Raw genomic sequence first — 18,070 nt, 5'->3', positions numbered from 1 at the left:
AAAACACTTACTATGGTTCAAATATGCTCAGGCCTTGTTAATGCTCATGCTTCTGAATGAGCAACTTGGACAACTCTGAGTTTCTCTGCTACCTACGGCATTCTGCTGACAGAGTTTTTGTGTATTTAAGTTCCTCCTTGCAAAAGTTTCATCAGCCCTGGCCTTGGGAAGGCTTCTTTGTCTTTCCTAGGTGCATTTTTTGGCTCCAGCTCTTCCTGTAGAGCAATTTGTATAGAACCTCAGCTTAGATTACCTACTGCCGGAGCAATGCAGTTATGCCACATCAAACTACAGAAATCCTACAGCCAGGCAATGGCTCCTGGAGTATGCCCTAGCTCAGTCCTGCTCTAGTTCACTCCTGGCTTCCCTGCCTGAAGATGGTATAGTTTTCTTCCCTCTCAGACACAAACTGCAGAAAATGCTGAACTGTGGACTGAAGTTGTTCTTACTTTCTTTTTCCTTCAGGTAGACAAAAAATGTTTTTCAGATAGAATAAAGCTTGCAGCCAGATTTTAAGCTCTTCATTTTGAGTAGAGACTGAAAATTCTTCCATCAAAAGATTGCAAGTCAGTGTCCTTCTCAGAAATGACTGGACAGTCTCTGAGGAGAATTTCAGAGTAAATAAAATGAAGTGCTTTTCAGGCAACTATTCAGCTGAGAACATTTCATCCCAAATGCTTTGGCAAAAACACAGGAAACTGAAACAGGGTCATCTTCTGGAAAGTGTCAAGCTACTGCCTTCACCTTTAATTAGAGTGCAGTGTAGCTTCTATACAGTGATAAAGAGGGTGAATTGAGGACATACCTCATTAACAGTGTGTACTCTGCCATAGTAAATCAGACCATTGTTCTAATGCACAGTGAGAACTAAGTCACTTACTTGGCAGACCTCAGCTTTTTGAGCAGAACCTTCCCAAATTATTGGTGAATCTCATTCTTTTAAAATTTTTCCAAAATTATTTTCCATACTCCTGACAAGGAAAGAAGTACTGAGTTGGGAAAAATGTGCAAAATACATCATTTGGATTGTCAGTATCTGAGCTTCTAAATTAGCTACCAGTGATGTCTGTGAGAACGACGTGCTGCTATTACCACACATTGCTCCGGTGATTTCTGGCACTTATAGGTGGGGTGCTTCCTTTCGTGAGAACAAAAGTGAATAGAATAGAATAGAATAGAATAGAATAGAATAGAATAGAATAGAATAGAATAGACCAGGTTGGAAGAGACCTTCACGATCATCGTGTCCAACCTATCATCCAACACCACCCAACCAACTAAACCATGCAACCAAGCACCCTATCAAGTCTCCTCCTGAACACCTCCAGTGATGGTGACTCCACCACCTCCTCAGGCAGCCCATTCCAATGGGCAATCATTCTGTGTAAAAATTCCTCCTAAACTCCAGCTTAAACCCTCCCTGGCGCAGCCTGAGACTGTGTCCTCTTGTCCTAGTGCTGGTTGCCTGGGAGAAGAGACCATCCCCCACCTGGCTACAACCTCCCTTAAGGTAGTTGTAGAGAGCAATAAGGTCACCCCTGAGTCTCCTCTTCTCCAGGCTAAGCAACCCCAGCTCTCTCAGTCTCTCCTCATAGGGCTTGTGTTCCAAACCCCTCACCAACTTTGTTGCCCTTCTCTGGACATGCTCCAGCAAGTCAACATCCTTCCTAAACTGAGGAGCCCAGAACTGGACACAGGTGTGGCCTAACCAGTGCAGTGTACAGGGGCAGAATGACCTCCCTGCTCCTGCTGGCCACACTGTTCCTGATGCAGGCCAGGATGCCATTGGCCCTCCTGGCTGCCTGGGCACACTGCAGGCTCATGTTCAGCCTACCATCAACCAGCACCCCCAGGTCCCTCTCTGCCTGGCCGTTCTCCAGCCACTCTGACCCCAGCCTGTAGCTCTGCATGGGGTTGTTGTGGCCAATGTGCAGAACCCGGCACTTGGATGTGTTAAATCTCATGCCGTTGGACTCTGCCCATCTGCCCAGCCTGTCGAGGTCCCTCTGCAGAGCCTCTCTACCCTCCAGCAGATCAACTCCTGCCCCCAGCTTGGTGTCGTCAGCAAATTTACTGATGATGGACTCGATGCCCTCATCCAGATCATCAATAAAGTTGTTAAAGAGCATGGGGCCCAGCACTGATCCCTGGGGCACACCACTAGTGACTGGCTGCCAGCTGGATGTGGCACCATTCACCACCACTCTGTGGGCTCGGCCCTCCAGCCAGTTCCTAACCCATCACAGTGTACAGTTGATTCTTCAAGTGAATTTGTATGTAAGCATAATCCCAGGGAAAGCTTTGGGCAAAAGTGAAGATTTAGGGAACAAGAATCTTAAAAAGAAGGCTTTTAGAAACAATGCCAATTTTACCACCACACCGTTTATCACTATTGCAAACTTCAAACAGGCAACTGAAAAAGGAAAAACAAAGGTTCCCAGCAGCTCTGTAGAATGATGACTGATTGAGAATGAGTTAGTAGATCATCTGATGTTTTCTACTTAATGAAGCATCTTACTGGTGTTGACAGTTTCCACCGAGTGAAAATGACATAATATAATTCTACCAGCAGGATGGTGTTTAGTTATACTGTAGGAATGAACAAAATGGTAAGAGGAACAGATGGTGAGGAGGCAGTGTTTACTCTCATGCAAGTGAAGAGGAGCTAGCTTTGTAAACTGGTTCCTTCCCAAACAGCAAAATGACCAACCAACTAAATGGACTGACAGCCTTTCCTCACAGCCTTCCTTCTCCCCTTGAACTGTTGAAAGCAGTACGAAAAAAACCTGCAAGACTTTGGAACTTCATCTGAAACAGGCACTTGGCACAACTCAGTCTGTTTAGATTCTGAAGCAAGAAATGAGAGACTCCATAGCAGTTCATCAGCCCCTGGATCCCAGTTCATTTGCACTGTCTGTTCCTGATAGCTGACCTCGCACTGCACGTTTCCCTACCCCAACAACTACTGAAGGCCAACACCTGTTACAGCCCAACAGGAAATAATACCCCCTAGTGGGTTAAAAAATAATTCCTACTCCACGTAGGAATGGTATGTGTGTTCCTGATCTGAAGAGGGAATGCTCCTAGGTGAAGAGAAGAGAAGAGAAGAGAAGAGAAGAGAAGAGAAGAGAAGAGAAGAGAAGAGAAGAGAAGAGAAGAGAAGAGAAGAGAAGAGAAGAGAAGAGAAGAGAAGAGAAGAGAAGAGAAGAGAAGAGAAGAGAAGAGAAGAGAAGAGAAGAGAAGAGAAGAGAAGAGAAGAGAAGAGAAGAGAAGAGAAGAGAAGAGAAGAGAAGAGGATAAACCAGGTTGGAAGAGGCCTTCAAGATCATCATGTCCAACCTATCATCCGGCACCACCTAATCAACTAAACCATGCAACCAAGCACCCTATCAAGTCTCCTCCTGAACACCTCCAGCGATGGTGACTCCACCACCACCTCAGGCAGCCCATTCCAATGGGCAATCACTCTCTCTGTGTAGAACTTCCTCCTCACCTCCAGCCTAAACCTCCCCTGGCACAGCTTGAGACTGTGTCCTCTTGTTCTGGTGCTGGTTGCCTGGGAGAAGAGACCAACCTCTGCCATATGACAAGTCAGCTAAAACTTGCCATCCAGTCTAAATGTTAGGACACAATGAGCTTTTCAGGTAAATCTGGAGCTCATCAGAGCTATGTTGGATGTGTGGTGAAGCACACTGCACTGCAGCTATTTTCTTCCCTGAAATTTTCTTAAAATATGTTGCCACACTAATCTGCAGAGGTTCTCTGAGTGAACAGCATGCAAAAATTACTCGACTCTCATTTATTTTCTACTGGTATCTCAAGGATAGGGATAAAGAAAACAAAAGGTGTCTCCCGTGTGCAGCAAGTAGAACTTGGCGTTTGCTAAAACACAGATTGTAGTGGCTCTGTGTAAAAAAACTTCAACCACCTTGTTTATGGACATATGCAGATCTATAGTCAAACTGAACAGCACGTCAAAGTACAGCTCTTGCACTGAATCTGACCGCAGGGCACATGAAAAGTGACACAGCATGCTAAAAAATGCTGCAGGCATTGTAATGTGTTTTAGAAAAGCTCAGCTCCAGTGAAGCATGTGCTCTTCATGCTTTTCACCAAATTTTCAGTGGGGATGACTAGGGTACAAAAGAAGTGATTCACCCAAGGTTACCCAGTGAGTGACTGGCTCTCACGGGATCAGGATTCAGGAAGCTCTTGGCTCAACATTTCTTGTTCTAATCACCAGCCTGTACCTTCTGCATGAGCCTCTCTTGCTCCCTTCTTTGCTAAACAAAGATTGCATGAAGTAGCTTTTATGCAACTACCTTGTGCAAGTACATGACTCCTTGTTAAGACATCCATACTGGTATCACTCAGAAATCCTCTGGTAGAATAGAATAGAATAGAATAGAATAGAATAGAATAGAATAGAATAGAATAGAATAGAATAGAATAGAGTAGAGTAGAGTAGAGTAGAATAGAATAGAGTAGAATAGAATAGAATAGAATAGACTAGACTAGACTAGACTAGAATAGAATAGAATAGAATAGAATTAACCAGGTTGGAAAAGACCTTGGAGATCATCGAGTCCAAACTATCATCCAACACTATCTAATCAACTAATCCATGGCACCAAGCACCCCATCCAGTCTCTTCCTAAACATCTTCAGTGATGGTGACTCCACCACCTCCCTGGGCAGCCCATTCCAATGGCCAATCACTCTTTCTGTGAAGAACTTCTTCCTAACATCCAGCCTAAACCTTCCCTGGTGCTGCTTGAGAAGATAACCTGTTCCATAATCTAAGCAACAAAGATTAATGAAGCTGTGTTTTATATAAAACAGAAGTGTTTTGAATTACACAAGCTTACAAAAACCATGCATTGAACACATAACTAGCCATTTTGTCTTTCTTCATACTTGAACTTCGTTTTTTTTTTCCTTTCACTACTATCATTTATTAAAGAAAGAAAAAAAAAATCACTCTAACATGTTCAGGCCAGAGGCAGTTTTTAGTATTTCTAGTTTAAAAAGAGTTCTTCAGACTGAATGAGACAATAGTCTGAAGTGCAGCTCCTTTTCAGGAGCCGACATAACAAAAAAAAGCACTCCACTCAGACATTCATACACCAGTCCTGCAGACTTTACACAAAACAAACTTCTGCTGAAATGGCTTGTTATAACAGATTTCCATGGGAGATCACAGATACATCACCCCCATCAGACAGACAATTTACAGGCAAGATTCTGTCCGGGCAATGCGAACTAAGCAACTGGAAACCACTATGAGCACCCAGACTCAAACAATCATTAAAAAGATGTGGTCTTGGAGGTCCGTGCTACATTTGCTATGCTAATCAGAAGGGCATGTAGAAGACAAACATTAATTTGAATGAAAAAGTAGAAGATGGTGACAGCCATTTTACATCTGTCCAATTCAAAGTAACTTGCAAAGAATAGAATTGATGGCCACTCACGGGAAGTACTTGACGCACAAGAATTACATGACCATAACATTAGTACTTAACTGCCAAAGAGGAAAGTAATCCCTACTTTCTCCTGCAGTCTGGAAGACTAGGGTTTCAGGCACACAAAGCTGAAGTGGACTTGTTTTAGAATCATAGAATCATTCTGGCTGAAAAAAGACCCTTAGAATAGAATAGAATTAACCAGGTTGGAAGAGACCTTTGAGATCATCAAGTCTAACCTATCACCCAACACCATCTAATCAACTAAACCATGGCACCAAGTACCCCATCCAGTCTCCTCCTAAACACCTCCAAGTGATAGTGACTCCACCACCTCCCTGGGCAGCACATTCCAATGGCCAATCACTCCTTCTATGACAAACTTCTTCCTCACCTCCAGCCTAAACCTCCCCTGGCACAGCTTGAGACTGTGTCCTCTTGTTCTGGTGCTGGTTGCCTGGGAGAAGAGACCATCCCCCACCTGGCTACAACCTCCCTTCAGGTAGTCAGAGACAGCAATAAGGTCTGCCCTGAGCCTCCTCTTCTCCAGGCTAAGCAACCCCAGCTCCCTCAGCCTCTCCTCATAGGGCTTGTGCTCCAAACCCCTCACCAACTTTGTTGCCCTTCTCTTGACATGTTCCAGCAAGTCAACATCTTTCCTAAACTGAGGGGCCCAGAATTGGACACAGAACTCAAGGTGTGGCCTAACCAGTGCTGAGTACAGGGGCAGAATGACCTCCCTGCTCCTGCTGGCCACACTGTTCCTGATACAGGCCAGGATGCCATTGGCCTTCTTGGCCACCTAGGCACACTGCTGGCTCATATTCAGCCTACTATCAATGAGTACCCCTAGGTTTCTTTCTGCCTGGCCACTCTCCAGCCACTCTGGCCCCAGCCTGTAGCACCCTTACAATCACTAAATCCAACTATAAACCTCAGACTGCCAAGTTCACCACTAAACCATGTCCTTTAAGTATTTGTTTTTTGATAATAATTGTTCTGATACATTAGGCAAAACATAGTTTTATTCTCAATTCCCTTAGAGTAACAGAGATACTGATATCTCACTCTACATATTTGGCTTTCAGATACGATGTTGCAGGATCTGCAGTAGCTTTTCAGTGCATAGTGCTTGTTTAACCTAATCATTCATGAGTTTAAATGTGCACAAAGATCAGCACAGCTCCTAAAACCCTCTGAAAACTCAGGCAACGTTAGTACTGTGTCTGAGTAATTTCCTGAAGTTTCCTGTTGAGAACCTCCACCTCCTCACTGCTCCCTAAGAATCACTTTGCAGACATTAAGAAGGCAAAGATCCCCCATCTACTCAGCATATTCAGAACCTAGGGACTCCATTATCAGTTTCCCCCATCCATCTCTCCCCTTTTCCATGCAAACTCTCTCAGCTTCACTGAAAAAAAGGCTTGCTTTAAGCACCATGTGTGCTGCAGGTGGAACAATTAAGTATTACATGCAACATTATAAGTTAATCAAAATATTGTTGGGCAAAGAATTTTTAACTAGCAACACTTTGTCTTCATTTTTTGAAGCATCAGTTCAATTTTCTGTCCCACTTTTTACCTCTTGTGAAGGCTTAGCTTTGACTGCCCATCTTTTCTCTTAACCAAAGGGGATACATTCACAAGAGCTTTTGCAAGCCTAAGTTTAAAGAGAACTTTGAAAAAGGTTCAAAGAGAAGGAATCAAGCAATTTTCCTGATGCATGTCATCAGAGAAGACTTGGATGAGTGTACTTGCTCTCTTTTTGTTAAGAAAGCAAATCTGCCTAATTATGATTACCTGGCTATTTGCCTAAACTTTGTACACTGTGAAGGAAACATAATATGAAACTCAGGCAACCACCTTTTTTCATGTGCCTCTGAGCTTCTGTGCCCTTGGCAATGTATCCCCCTTAAAAGGAAAGGCTACAAAAGATTTGTACCTGTCAGGTCTGAAGCTCGTCTTTATCTGCTTTATCTCAACAGCCTTGAGATCAAAGGGCTACATGTTCAGCAGTGGAAAAGAAAAGATGACTGTGTTTAGTTACTTTTGAGTGTATGCAAAATGAGAACATGCAAAATATGGAATAAGAGTATTTCTGACTCCTTTATGGACATTGGTGGGAAGACTATTATTTAAATACCATGCACATTGTTAGTTTCTAGCTTTAGTTTCTGTACAGTTCCTTGGGTTTAGGTGTGATGCAGTATAGTTGTGGATGAAGTTGTGATAACTACACATAACCATAGAAAATGAGGCTGAGAGGAGACCTCAAAAAGCCATCTTGTGCACTTCTCTGTGTCCTGGGGTAGGATCTGCATACCCAAACTTACTGCTGCGTTAGCCAGCCAGCTCCTGTGAACCTCCAGTAATGGAGATCTCAGAGCCTTCCCAAGCGATTTATTTCTGCCCTGAACTGTCCTTCTGGTTAGATCTTTTTGGCTAATGCTTAAAGTAAACCTCCCTTGCTGCAATGTAAGGCCATTACTGCTGTCCCAGGTGGACATGAGAATGATTTATTACACAGATCATTGCAACCATTTTTTTATATATTTGAAGACTGCTCTTATGCTGCCCTTTTGCCTCCCCTTTTCTAAAATCACATGTAAAGGATAAAATAAAATTAATGAACAGAAGTTTAATTAGTTCCATGCAGCAATTTTAAAGTTATATCCTAAAAATAAAATACTTGAAAAGACCATCAGTAAACCATATTACTCAGGAGGATAGAAGGAGTAATAACATGCCAGTGTGGTTGCATAACAGAGAAAGGAACTTTGTAAAAGGTCAAATGAACATTACCACTGAGCACAAAATCCCACTACATTCTCTTTATCCACTCTTAAAAAGGGAAAAAAAAAGAGAACAAAGAAAAGTTCTTCAAGATTGGTGGAAAGAATAAAGATACATGTAATTTAAGTTGTTAGACCCATAGAACTCTCACAGAACTAAACTACAGCTTTAATTGCTTAAAGATGGAAGGATGCTTTTGTATTTAAGGATTAGATCAAAACTCAAGAAACAAGTTTAATATTTGGCTCTCCCTGAGATTTCCTTTGTGATTTTTGGAAATTACCTATTGATAAAAGCAGTAGCTCCACTGATTTTCTCTTGAAGTCTTCTCATTGTTTTGTAAATGAGAAACCCTTCAGGATGGTGGGCTGTCTGTACTGAAGCATATGGGACTCTGGAGGGGCCAAAGTCAGCATGAACTCTGGACTGTGACTGCATCACCAAATGCAACACCAGACTACTGAACAATGCATTGGATATATCCTATCATAAGAGTTGCTAAACAAATTGAAGGACTGTATCTGTTTGAAATGTTGGATCATCCTTATCTTCCTGGGATGTACAGCTGTCTTACAATTCAACATTGTTAAAGCAACAAGTCTCAACCCAAGATACCAGAGTATCAGAATGAGAATCTAGTTATTTTTGTTCCCTGATGGCTATTTTAATAAGGGATACATGGAGAAGCAATACACTAGTGCTGATCTATGGAAAACACTAACCAAATGCTGAGATTATTGACCAATCATAGGTTCTATAATACTTTTCTCCAGATGCCTCTCTGAAGCATGGAACTGCATGAAAAATAAGGAGACGTAATTTTATTTTACACCAAATAGGTTGATGATAACAAAGGACTGGAGAATGTCTACATACTGTGCCTAAGCAAGTTCAGATAGGTCAACAAAGCTATGAAGACATAGCTGAAGGAGTTGCTTTAAATTAAAGAAGACATCCCTATGACACAACATGGAGCTCAACTGATGATTTCAGGCAAGATCTGTAAGACTTTCTGTTTCAGCAAAGCTACTGCTGTCCGAACTGATAGCACCATGTCCCCTGCTAGAAAACAACCTTATATGGTTTACAGTTAATGGCTGGATGTCTTGACAGGTTATGATTAAAAAAACACACATTCATGCTATTAGCATTGCTTCTCTTTATTCTGGAGAGAAACTGGATTATCACATTCAAAACAAGGTTCCTTCTGTTTTGTTTTTTGTTTGCTTGGTTATTTTTTCCATTATCTTCCTTTTCTGCATTTGACAACGGAAACAAATTATTCCTGATTTTCCTACATACAAGGAAGACAAGATTCACATTCTACCTTGTCAATCTTTATATATGGATCTCCACCTCTCATTGTCAGCTAATAAGCTGTACTAAGAATTTGGATGCTTTCTGTGCTCTCATTTACAGCTCTTGGGAGGTTTTTGCCTGCTTTGCTCCTCATTCATACTCTCTCCCTCAAAACCCACTGGTCAAAATTCATCTATGTTATCTGAAAGAAATAAACTAAACATCTAACATAACATAGTAGAAACCCTGACAAGAGAAGTGACAGGGTTATTCTCAAGCAGGCTGCTTTTTGGCTTCCCATGCATGTATCCAACCTGAGACCATGGTCTGTCCACTGTCCTCCTTAGCTGAGCTACAGTTCCGTTTACTTTGGATGCCTTCCAGAGAAAGAATCTGATCCTTAGAAGTGCTCTTGGATCTTTCAGAGAGGAAACAAGAGCATTCAGATCCCCTTGGAAGTCAAAGTGAGGACACACAGCCATTCTCTGGATCAAGTCCATGTTAATGATGCTGCATCTGCTACCGGTGCACATGCAGCAGGGTTCTTTGAAAAACTGCAGGTGGTGACTGATTCACTTAGCAGCTCACCTTGCTCTTCCTGCTGACAGAACGGAGTATCTTAGGCTCAGAGCCCTTAGCATCCCCTGTGCCTTGCAAGGGATGTTGCCCCTTTCCTATGTTGCCAGGTAAATTCCACCAACTAAGTAAGCCACTGTAAAATTAAAGCTGCACCCTGCCCACAGGACAGGGGGAACTTCAAGTCTTCTGAACTGTAGGAAGAAACCTGGTCTCCAAATAAAATAAAGCAAGGTTTTCCCCAAAGTGCTTAACTAAATGGTATCCATCCCACACTTTTATTTTTCATCTTTTTTTGACCTCTAATTTAATGTAAGTACTCGAGCAATTTTAGCTGTGTTTTCTTCTCAACTTCTCCCACTTCAGGCCACACACACAAAGATCATTCTGTGACTTGACACCCCTTCCTTTCTTAATATCTTATGGTGAGAAGGAAAAAAAAAAAAGGATGTTATTTTAAACAACCTCAAACTAGAGGGTTTTCATCCATTAGGGTACTTATTTGTTCGTTTCAATTCATGCCTTTTTTACATTGAAAATTACAGCTTTTATGGATTCCTGTAAATGTCTAGGCATGAAAATGGTTCTCTTCCAAAAACATGCTCCTAGAGCTCTGAAAACAATTCACTACACTTTACATTTTGTGTGGAATTCAAAGTAATAATATGGATATTTAATGCTCATTGTTATCTTTATTCATCTATGTTCTTCCATTTTTCATCTACCTAAACATGTATTCACTGCTGATAAAATGGTAGCCCAGGCACATTAATCACTTCTTCGTGCTCTCATCATAAGAATGTTCCTCATCCAAATTGACTAGTGCTCACTTTCATCGGTAAGCATCCTTTCTGGATGCAAGAAGATACAAGCATCACTTCTAGTAGACTGCCCTTTGAGTGATGGGGTAACTTCACCAAGCTCTCTATTTGTCCCTTTTCTAGACTGGTTTGTGATGGGTTATTAGCTTCACAGCACTCAAGTTTGATGCCACTAAACTCATCTGATATGAAGTTGCATTTGATGTTTTGCTGTACTTATCTCCAAATGCTCTGAATTAGTGCTTTCTTGGAGGTTTTTCCTTTCTAATTACATTCTTGTTTATTACAATAAAATCTATGCTTTAGGGACTCATACTGCCACAATGTTTTATGTTTTCATGCAACGCATGATCCCTCTCCAGCCACTATTGATTTCATTTCTTTGTAGCACCATATGAGCAGTAGGATTGAGTTTACTAATCATTGAAGGGTCAGGTTGCTGACATGCCAGCTGCTTTTTCATACTTGGTGACCCCGGGTTGCTGAGCCATATATATATAAGGCACACAAGTCTTGGGCTCTACCTGCTAGCTACTTGAAAATTGAACTACTGCAATGATACTCCCAAAGCAAACTTTACTTTGGTTTGGCATGAGGTACAAGGCAATTCAGCAATTGGCTCCCTCTGAAAGTTCTCCTTTCCTTGTCATTTCCTTCCAAGAATGTTTAAAAAAAAAAAAAAGAAAAAGTTATAGTTCTCCACTTTCAAATTGCTGTTCACTCACCAAAGTGAATAGCCCTCATACCAAAAGTATTTCCAGTGAATACAGCTCACAAAACATTAGTAAACTGAAAATAATCAAGATGACAGCAGTCTCTCTGAAGGAATGTATCATGAAAGATGTAATATTTCAGAATATGAACTTTCTTCTGTTACTAATTCTTTCACAAATCCTTAGGAAGGGTACACATAAGGCTCCCACATGAAATTGTTACCTACTGAGGTGGAAACTGAAACAGTCACACAGTTTTCTCAGCCAGACCTTTATCATCTAAAAACTATTTCATTTATTTCAGGATTTCTATTAGTACTGTATTTTGGAAGGAAGGTGGAAAAGATTAGAATTCTGGTTTTACCCACAAAAGCTTTTCTCTGCAGGCAATACTTTGTCCCAAGAAAAAGTTTTGCAAGAGTAGAGCCATATAAGGTGAGTTATTTTCCACTGTGTGTACATTGAATGAATGCAAATTACAAAAGACTTTCTCAGGAGGGACAAGTATTGACATCCTTGGACAGCAGCAGCAGCCTTTGAATTTTCACTTCAACTACTGCTTAGAAACTACACTGTCAGAAAGGAAACACCTACTGTACGCCTTCACTTGCCTTCTGATCCCTTATTAGTTAACTCTGAAGTGCATATGTATACAGCCTTAATCCCCAAGTGAGTATCTGGACCAGGGGAAATCTGGAATTAATTGCTAAGTATTTTGGTTACTAATGCAGCTGTTACAAGTGTTTGATTTGGCAAGTGAACAGAAAAGGCACTGCATACCAATTTCGTGAGCCACTGTAAAAGCTGCATGGAGGCCGTCATCTTCAATCACTGCACAGCTGCGCTCAGGAGAGCATATGGTCCCAACGTCTGCCATTCCCAGAGTATCACATGAATGATGCCCACATAAATCCTGCCCAGGAAGGGAAAAAAAAATAAAAAAAATCATTAAAATAAATTTTTACACCCTCAGGCAACAACAGGGTAAAGTCACCAGACCTTTGCAAACAGTAGAACTTGGATAAAAACATCAATATAAGCTTCCAGCTAAAGATGGCAATGCAATTGAAAAGCACAGTGACCCAATTCTATCCCTGGTACATCAGTGGGAGTATTGTTATTGACTTCACAGAACTTGACTAGGTTCTGTAATTAATTGTTCTCAGTTCATTTTTTATTTCTGCAATGCATCCACAGGCTCAAACCTCCTGCACTGAGTTAGATACTCAAAACACATGCTGTAGAAGCATTTCTTCCTTGACAATAAAAATAGTATATTCTCTTTATTTACAGAAGCAGAGAGAATGCTTCAGACTCTTGATCAGTCCTTGAACCAGAAATCACCTTTCTTTCCCAAAGTCTTATACCTGCATGTAATTAGATTACTAAATATTGAAATTAGATTACTATCTATTGAACTTGATATCATGCATCTGTCAAGTATTACAATGATTACTAATGTATTACCAAACATACCCAATATTTAACCAATACTCAGAGGCTGCTTAAAGAGCCAGTGATATGACAGTGGCCTACTAGTGCAACAACTTGGTCATGTTTCCTACTTGTAGTTACTGGGTGCCTCCAAATCCATGCAGGTTGCCTGGTATTTATTCTTTCTGTTCAGAATGATAATGGTTAACTATAATGATAATGGAAGCTTCAGTCAGACATAGTGTTTTAATTATCAACATAAATGTTTTAGTGCTTCTGCTGAAACAGAGGGAAGAATACTAGTCTGAATGTACATATATATATACTTCTTTAGTTGTGTAGGAAAAGTAGGTCCTATGCTATTTGGAACACTTTAGCATTTCACTGTGGTTGAATGAAATAGTCATTTTCAAGGCATGGGAGTATTACCAAATGTTATTATCAAAATGATCAAAGAGTACCTTTTCCCCTTAATTTTTAAGACTTCACATCTCCTTTTATAAAGATTTTCTTTTATGAAGCCTTTCATAATAAACCTATCTGAGTAACAGACGTCCTTGTATGAGGCTTCAGGTCAGAGGACAGTTTCAAATGTAGGCAAACTTGAAAAGGCCCAGGATTCAAATCCCACTGAAGTCAAAGAAAACCACCTTGACTTCACAGATATGGTAACAGAGGATCTGTTTAAAAGATAATTTTTTTTTTCTACTTAGTTCTGTTTTGTTGGTTGGTTTTTTGTGTTGTTTTTTTTTCCCCAAGAGGAAGTAGACATTTTCAAGCTAGAATTATATGGTGATATTACATATACGTAACATGAATTTCAGGATCAGTTCTGGCTTCCAGGTGTCAGGATTTAAATATCACAGTACTACTGAACATAGCAGCTTCGCAAGATGAGAAGGAATAAAGTTCAAAAGTATTTCAGTTCTCAGATCTTCACAGGTATAATCCATGGTTTAAGAAAAACTTCCATTCTGTAGCAATGCAGATAATATACAGACAATTTTCTTTCTAACACCACTGGCTCCCACCTCTGACATCCAGTTAACTCCCCAGACATTGCTTCTGGCTCTGCATGGGTTATGGGAAGATACTGAATAAGGATGCTGATTTTCAAGTAAAAGAAGTGCAGGCTTTTTTCCAGTTTTATTTAGGCAAATAAACTTCACATAATTTTCAGCATGTCTGGATCAATGCTGGAAGAAGGCCTAAGTGAGATCATGTTATAGCATCAAACATCTGGGACATATTCAACAAGGAAAATACAATTATTTTTGCTCAAGCTCATATCCACTCAGCCTTTTAAAAGTTACTTCTTAATCTGTCCCATTCAGTCTAAGCGTACAGTTTATACAGTGTAAACTCCACATAAATGTAACTGTAAGTGGTTTACCTACAGCAGCACAAGTAACAAAAGTCAGGAAAAATGCATGTGCATAGTGCCAATAAAAATACCTTTTTCTGATGACTTGATTGATTTAAGTGAGTCTAAATTGTATAGGAAGTAAGGTACCTTTATTCTAATGGAATTTGTACTGAATTCACACAAGCAGATGCACTGAAATCCTTACAGGAGTATCAAAAAGCACATAAACCAGACAGAAATCAGCTTACTGGACGAGGTCTACATTACTCTCAGGTTGACAGCACCAAAAATAGTATAAAATGAATTAACTGAGGCCTCATCTCTGCATGCAGATTCCATGCCATTTGGTCTTTTCTTGTATTTGGGAGTCATTGTTGCCAAGATACATCAGCACTGCTGTCAGTGTGGACAAAATTATACCAGTATACAGGTGTCTTATGTGAGTGCATCATTTATTTTCATTTTCCTACAAGAAACAGCAATGCCAGTGATATGGCCATGAAGATTTATCAGCAAACACAACTGGACCTCACAACGATTCTCCAGATTTTATAACACACATATAATTAAAAGAACACAGTCTTTCTAAGAAGACATCTCATAGACTTTGTTAGTTACTTCCTTTGAGGGAAGTGTGGAGTATGGCAAACTACTACAGGAATGTTAATGGTAAGCAGCCCTTCCAGCTCATGGCTGGTAAGCAGTATCACCCTCAAAATTTTGAAAGCTATAGACAAGCTTGTGAAATCAGGCAAGGAAGGAAAGAGACCAGCATGGCTGAGTTGAGACTTGCTGACCAAACTAAAAGGCAAGAAGGAACTGCACAGGCAGTTCAAACAGGGACAGGTATCTTGGGAAGAGTATAGGGATGCTTCTCAGTTGTGTAAGGAGGAAGTCAGGAAGGCCAGGGTGTGGCTGGCACTGAACTTGGCAAGGCATGTGAAGAATAACAAGAAGGTCTTCTACAGGAATGTCAACCAGAAAAGGAAAGTTAAAGAAAACATAACCCCTCCCAGATGGGCAAGAATGGTGAGCTACTAGCAACAGATGATGAAAAGGTTGAGTCTCTCAACAACTTTTTTGCCTTCATCTTCATTGGCAACCTCTCTCCTCAGACCTCCGAAGCTGAAGGGCTGTGGTTGAGGGGACCAGGGGGACATAGTCCTCCCAACTGTAAGTGAAGGCAAAGTTTTGGACCACCTGAGGAACCTGAACACACACAAGTCTACGGGACCTGTTGAGATGCATCCCAGAGTCCTGAAGGAATTGGCTGATGTAGCTGCCAAGCCACTCTCCATGATACTTGAAAAGTCCTGGCAGTCGGGTGAAGTCCCTAGTGACTGGAAGAAGGGTAATATTACACCTGGTTTTGAAAAGGGTAGAAAGGAAGACACTGAGAACTACTGACCTGTCAGCCTCACCTCTGTAACTGGGAAGATCATGGAACAAATCCTCCTATATGATCTGCTAAGGTACATGGAGGACAAGGAGATGATCTGAGATAGTCAGCATGGCTTTACTAAGGGCAAATCCTGCCTGACCAATCTAGTGGCTTTCTACAATGGAGTGACTACATTGGTGGACTTCTTCAAGGCCTCTGACATGGTCCCCCAAAGCATCCTTCTCTCTAAATTGGAGAGATATGGATTTGATAAGTGGATAAGGAACTTGCTGGATGGTCACATTCAGAGGGTAGTGGTCAACAGCTCAATGTTCAGATGGAGACAAGTGGTGTCCCTCAGGGATCTATGTTGGGACCAGTGTTGTTTACTATCTTTAATGATATAGACAGTGAGATTGAGTGCACCCTCAGCAAGTTTGAAGATGACAGCAAACTAAATGGTGCATTCAATATGCTAGAGGAACAGGATGTATCATCCAGAGGGACCTGGAAAAACTGGACAAGTGGCTCCAGGTGAACCTCAACATAGCCAAGTGCAAGGTCCTGCACCTGGGTTGGCACAATCCTCATTATCAATACAGGCTAGGGGATGATATGATAGAAAACAGCCCTGAGGAGCAGGGGTACCAGTGGACAAAAAGCTGGACACAAGCCAGCCATGCACACTTGCAGCCCAGAAGGCAAATTGCATTCTGGGCTGCATCAAAAAAAGTGTGGTCAGCAGATTGAGAGGAGTGATTCTTCCATTCTTCTCTGCTCTGGTAAGATGGCTTCTGGAGTACTGTGTCCAGCAGAAGAATGACATGGACCTAACCTGTTGGAGAAGGTCCAGAGCAGGGACACAAAAATGATCAGCAGGCTGGAGCGCCTCTCCTGGGGTAGTTCAGTCCAGAGAAAATAAGGCTTTGCCAAGACCTTATAATGGCCTTTCAGGACATGAAGAGGGCCTACAAGAAAGCTGGGTGAGGTTTGATGGGGCTCTGAGCAACATGATCTAGTTGGGGATGTCCCTGCTTACTGCAGAGGGGTTGGACTAGATGAACTCTGAAGGTTCTTTCCAGCCCACTGCATTCTGTGATTCTATATGCAAGCACTAGCAGAGCAATGTTTGGTTAACTTTTCCTATGTTGTATGTTACATGTTACTGACACTGTACCATATTGCACACTTGGGCTTCCTCAGAAACCCACTTCTTCAAACTGCTGTTCTTCCATGTCCATCATTTCCCAGACTATGACACATAGCCACACATCTCAGCATCCCACCCACTTTCAATGCATAACTGTTCATCTGCATAACAGTTGCCTAGACAAAACAAAGCAGGCTTCACAATTTCTTTATGAAATACCCTAAGACTAGGCCGGATAAAAGGACTTTCTTTACGAGCTTGTATTATATAAGGGTTTCTTCTAGGAAATCCCACAGCAGAAAATAAATTCTTCTGAAAATTGCTGATCTGTAAAATTACCTAGCTCCTCCAACACTCCAGGAACAGCTGGAAAACAGCTGGCCCCAGATGGTGTGGGACCAGCAGTCTGATCAAGGTGGTATGGGGAGCCCTGCAGCCACCTACTGAATCCCAGCTGGGCAGTGATGGAGGAGGCTTGTAAAAGATCTTGGAAACAAGGACAGGAAATATTTTCTCGCATTAGCTTCTTTTTATGAAGTTGTTACTGGGGAGACGTCTACAGGTCGCCCATCTGCTGTTAGGGAAGGGCACGTGTTGCCTGTGCGTTGAACAGACAGCATATGCTGAGTTTTTTGTTGTAGGCTTCAGTCCTCCATGACTTCATGAGGATGTCTTTTTTAACCTAATGTTGACATTTTCCATAATCATTTACTGAGATGACTGAAGACTCAGCTCCAGTATGTTCTCAACTTACAGTCTCATTTATCCTTTATTTCTCTTGCTTCTGAATGGTTTGAACTTTCATATCTGTCCATTCATAGCACCAAACAGAATACATTATCACAGTATCACAGTATAACTAAGGTTGGAAGAGACCCCAAGGATCATCAAGTCCAACCTGTCTCCACAGACCTCATGACTAGACCATGGCACCAACTGCCACGTCCAATCTCCTCTTGAACACCTCCAGGGATGCTGACTCCACCACCTTCCTGGGCAGCACATTCCAATGACGAACGACTCGCTCAGTGAAGAACTTTCTCCTCACTTCGAGTCTAAACCTCCCCTGGCGC

General features: G+C 41.5%; 1 protein-coding gene across 1 annotated transcript in view; it reads right to left on the bottom strand.

Annotated features, from left to right (window-relative positions):
• The window catches only part of ADAMTS5 (ADAM metallopeptidase with thrombospondin type 1 motif 5), a 48,417-nt gene that overhangs the window by 21,362 nt on the left and 8,985 nt on the right, over positions 1-18,070 (bottom strand). The window contains exon 2 of the mRNA XM_009905693.2: positions 12,447-12,579. Within this exon, the coding sequence (XP_009903995.2) occupies positions 12,447-12,579 (133 nt within the window). The remainder of the gene's footprint in view (positions 1-12,446; positions 12,580-18,070) is intronic.

This window comes from Dryobates pubescens, chromosome 12, assembly GCF_014839835.1.
Source record: "Dryobates pubescens isolate bDryPub1 chromosome 12, bDryPub1.pri, whole genome shotgun sequence".
NCBI classification, from domain to species: Eukaryota; Metazoa; Chordata; class Aves; order Piciformes; family Picidae; genus Dryobates; species Dryobates pubescens.
The sequence above is the reverse complement of the archived record's forward strand: the minus strand, read 5'-3'. Positions and strand labels throughout refer to the sequence as shown.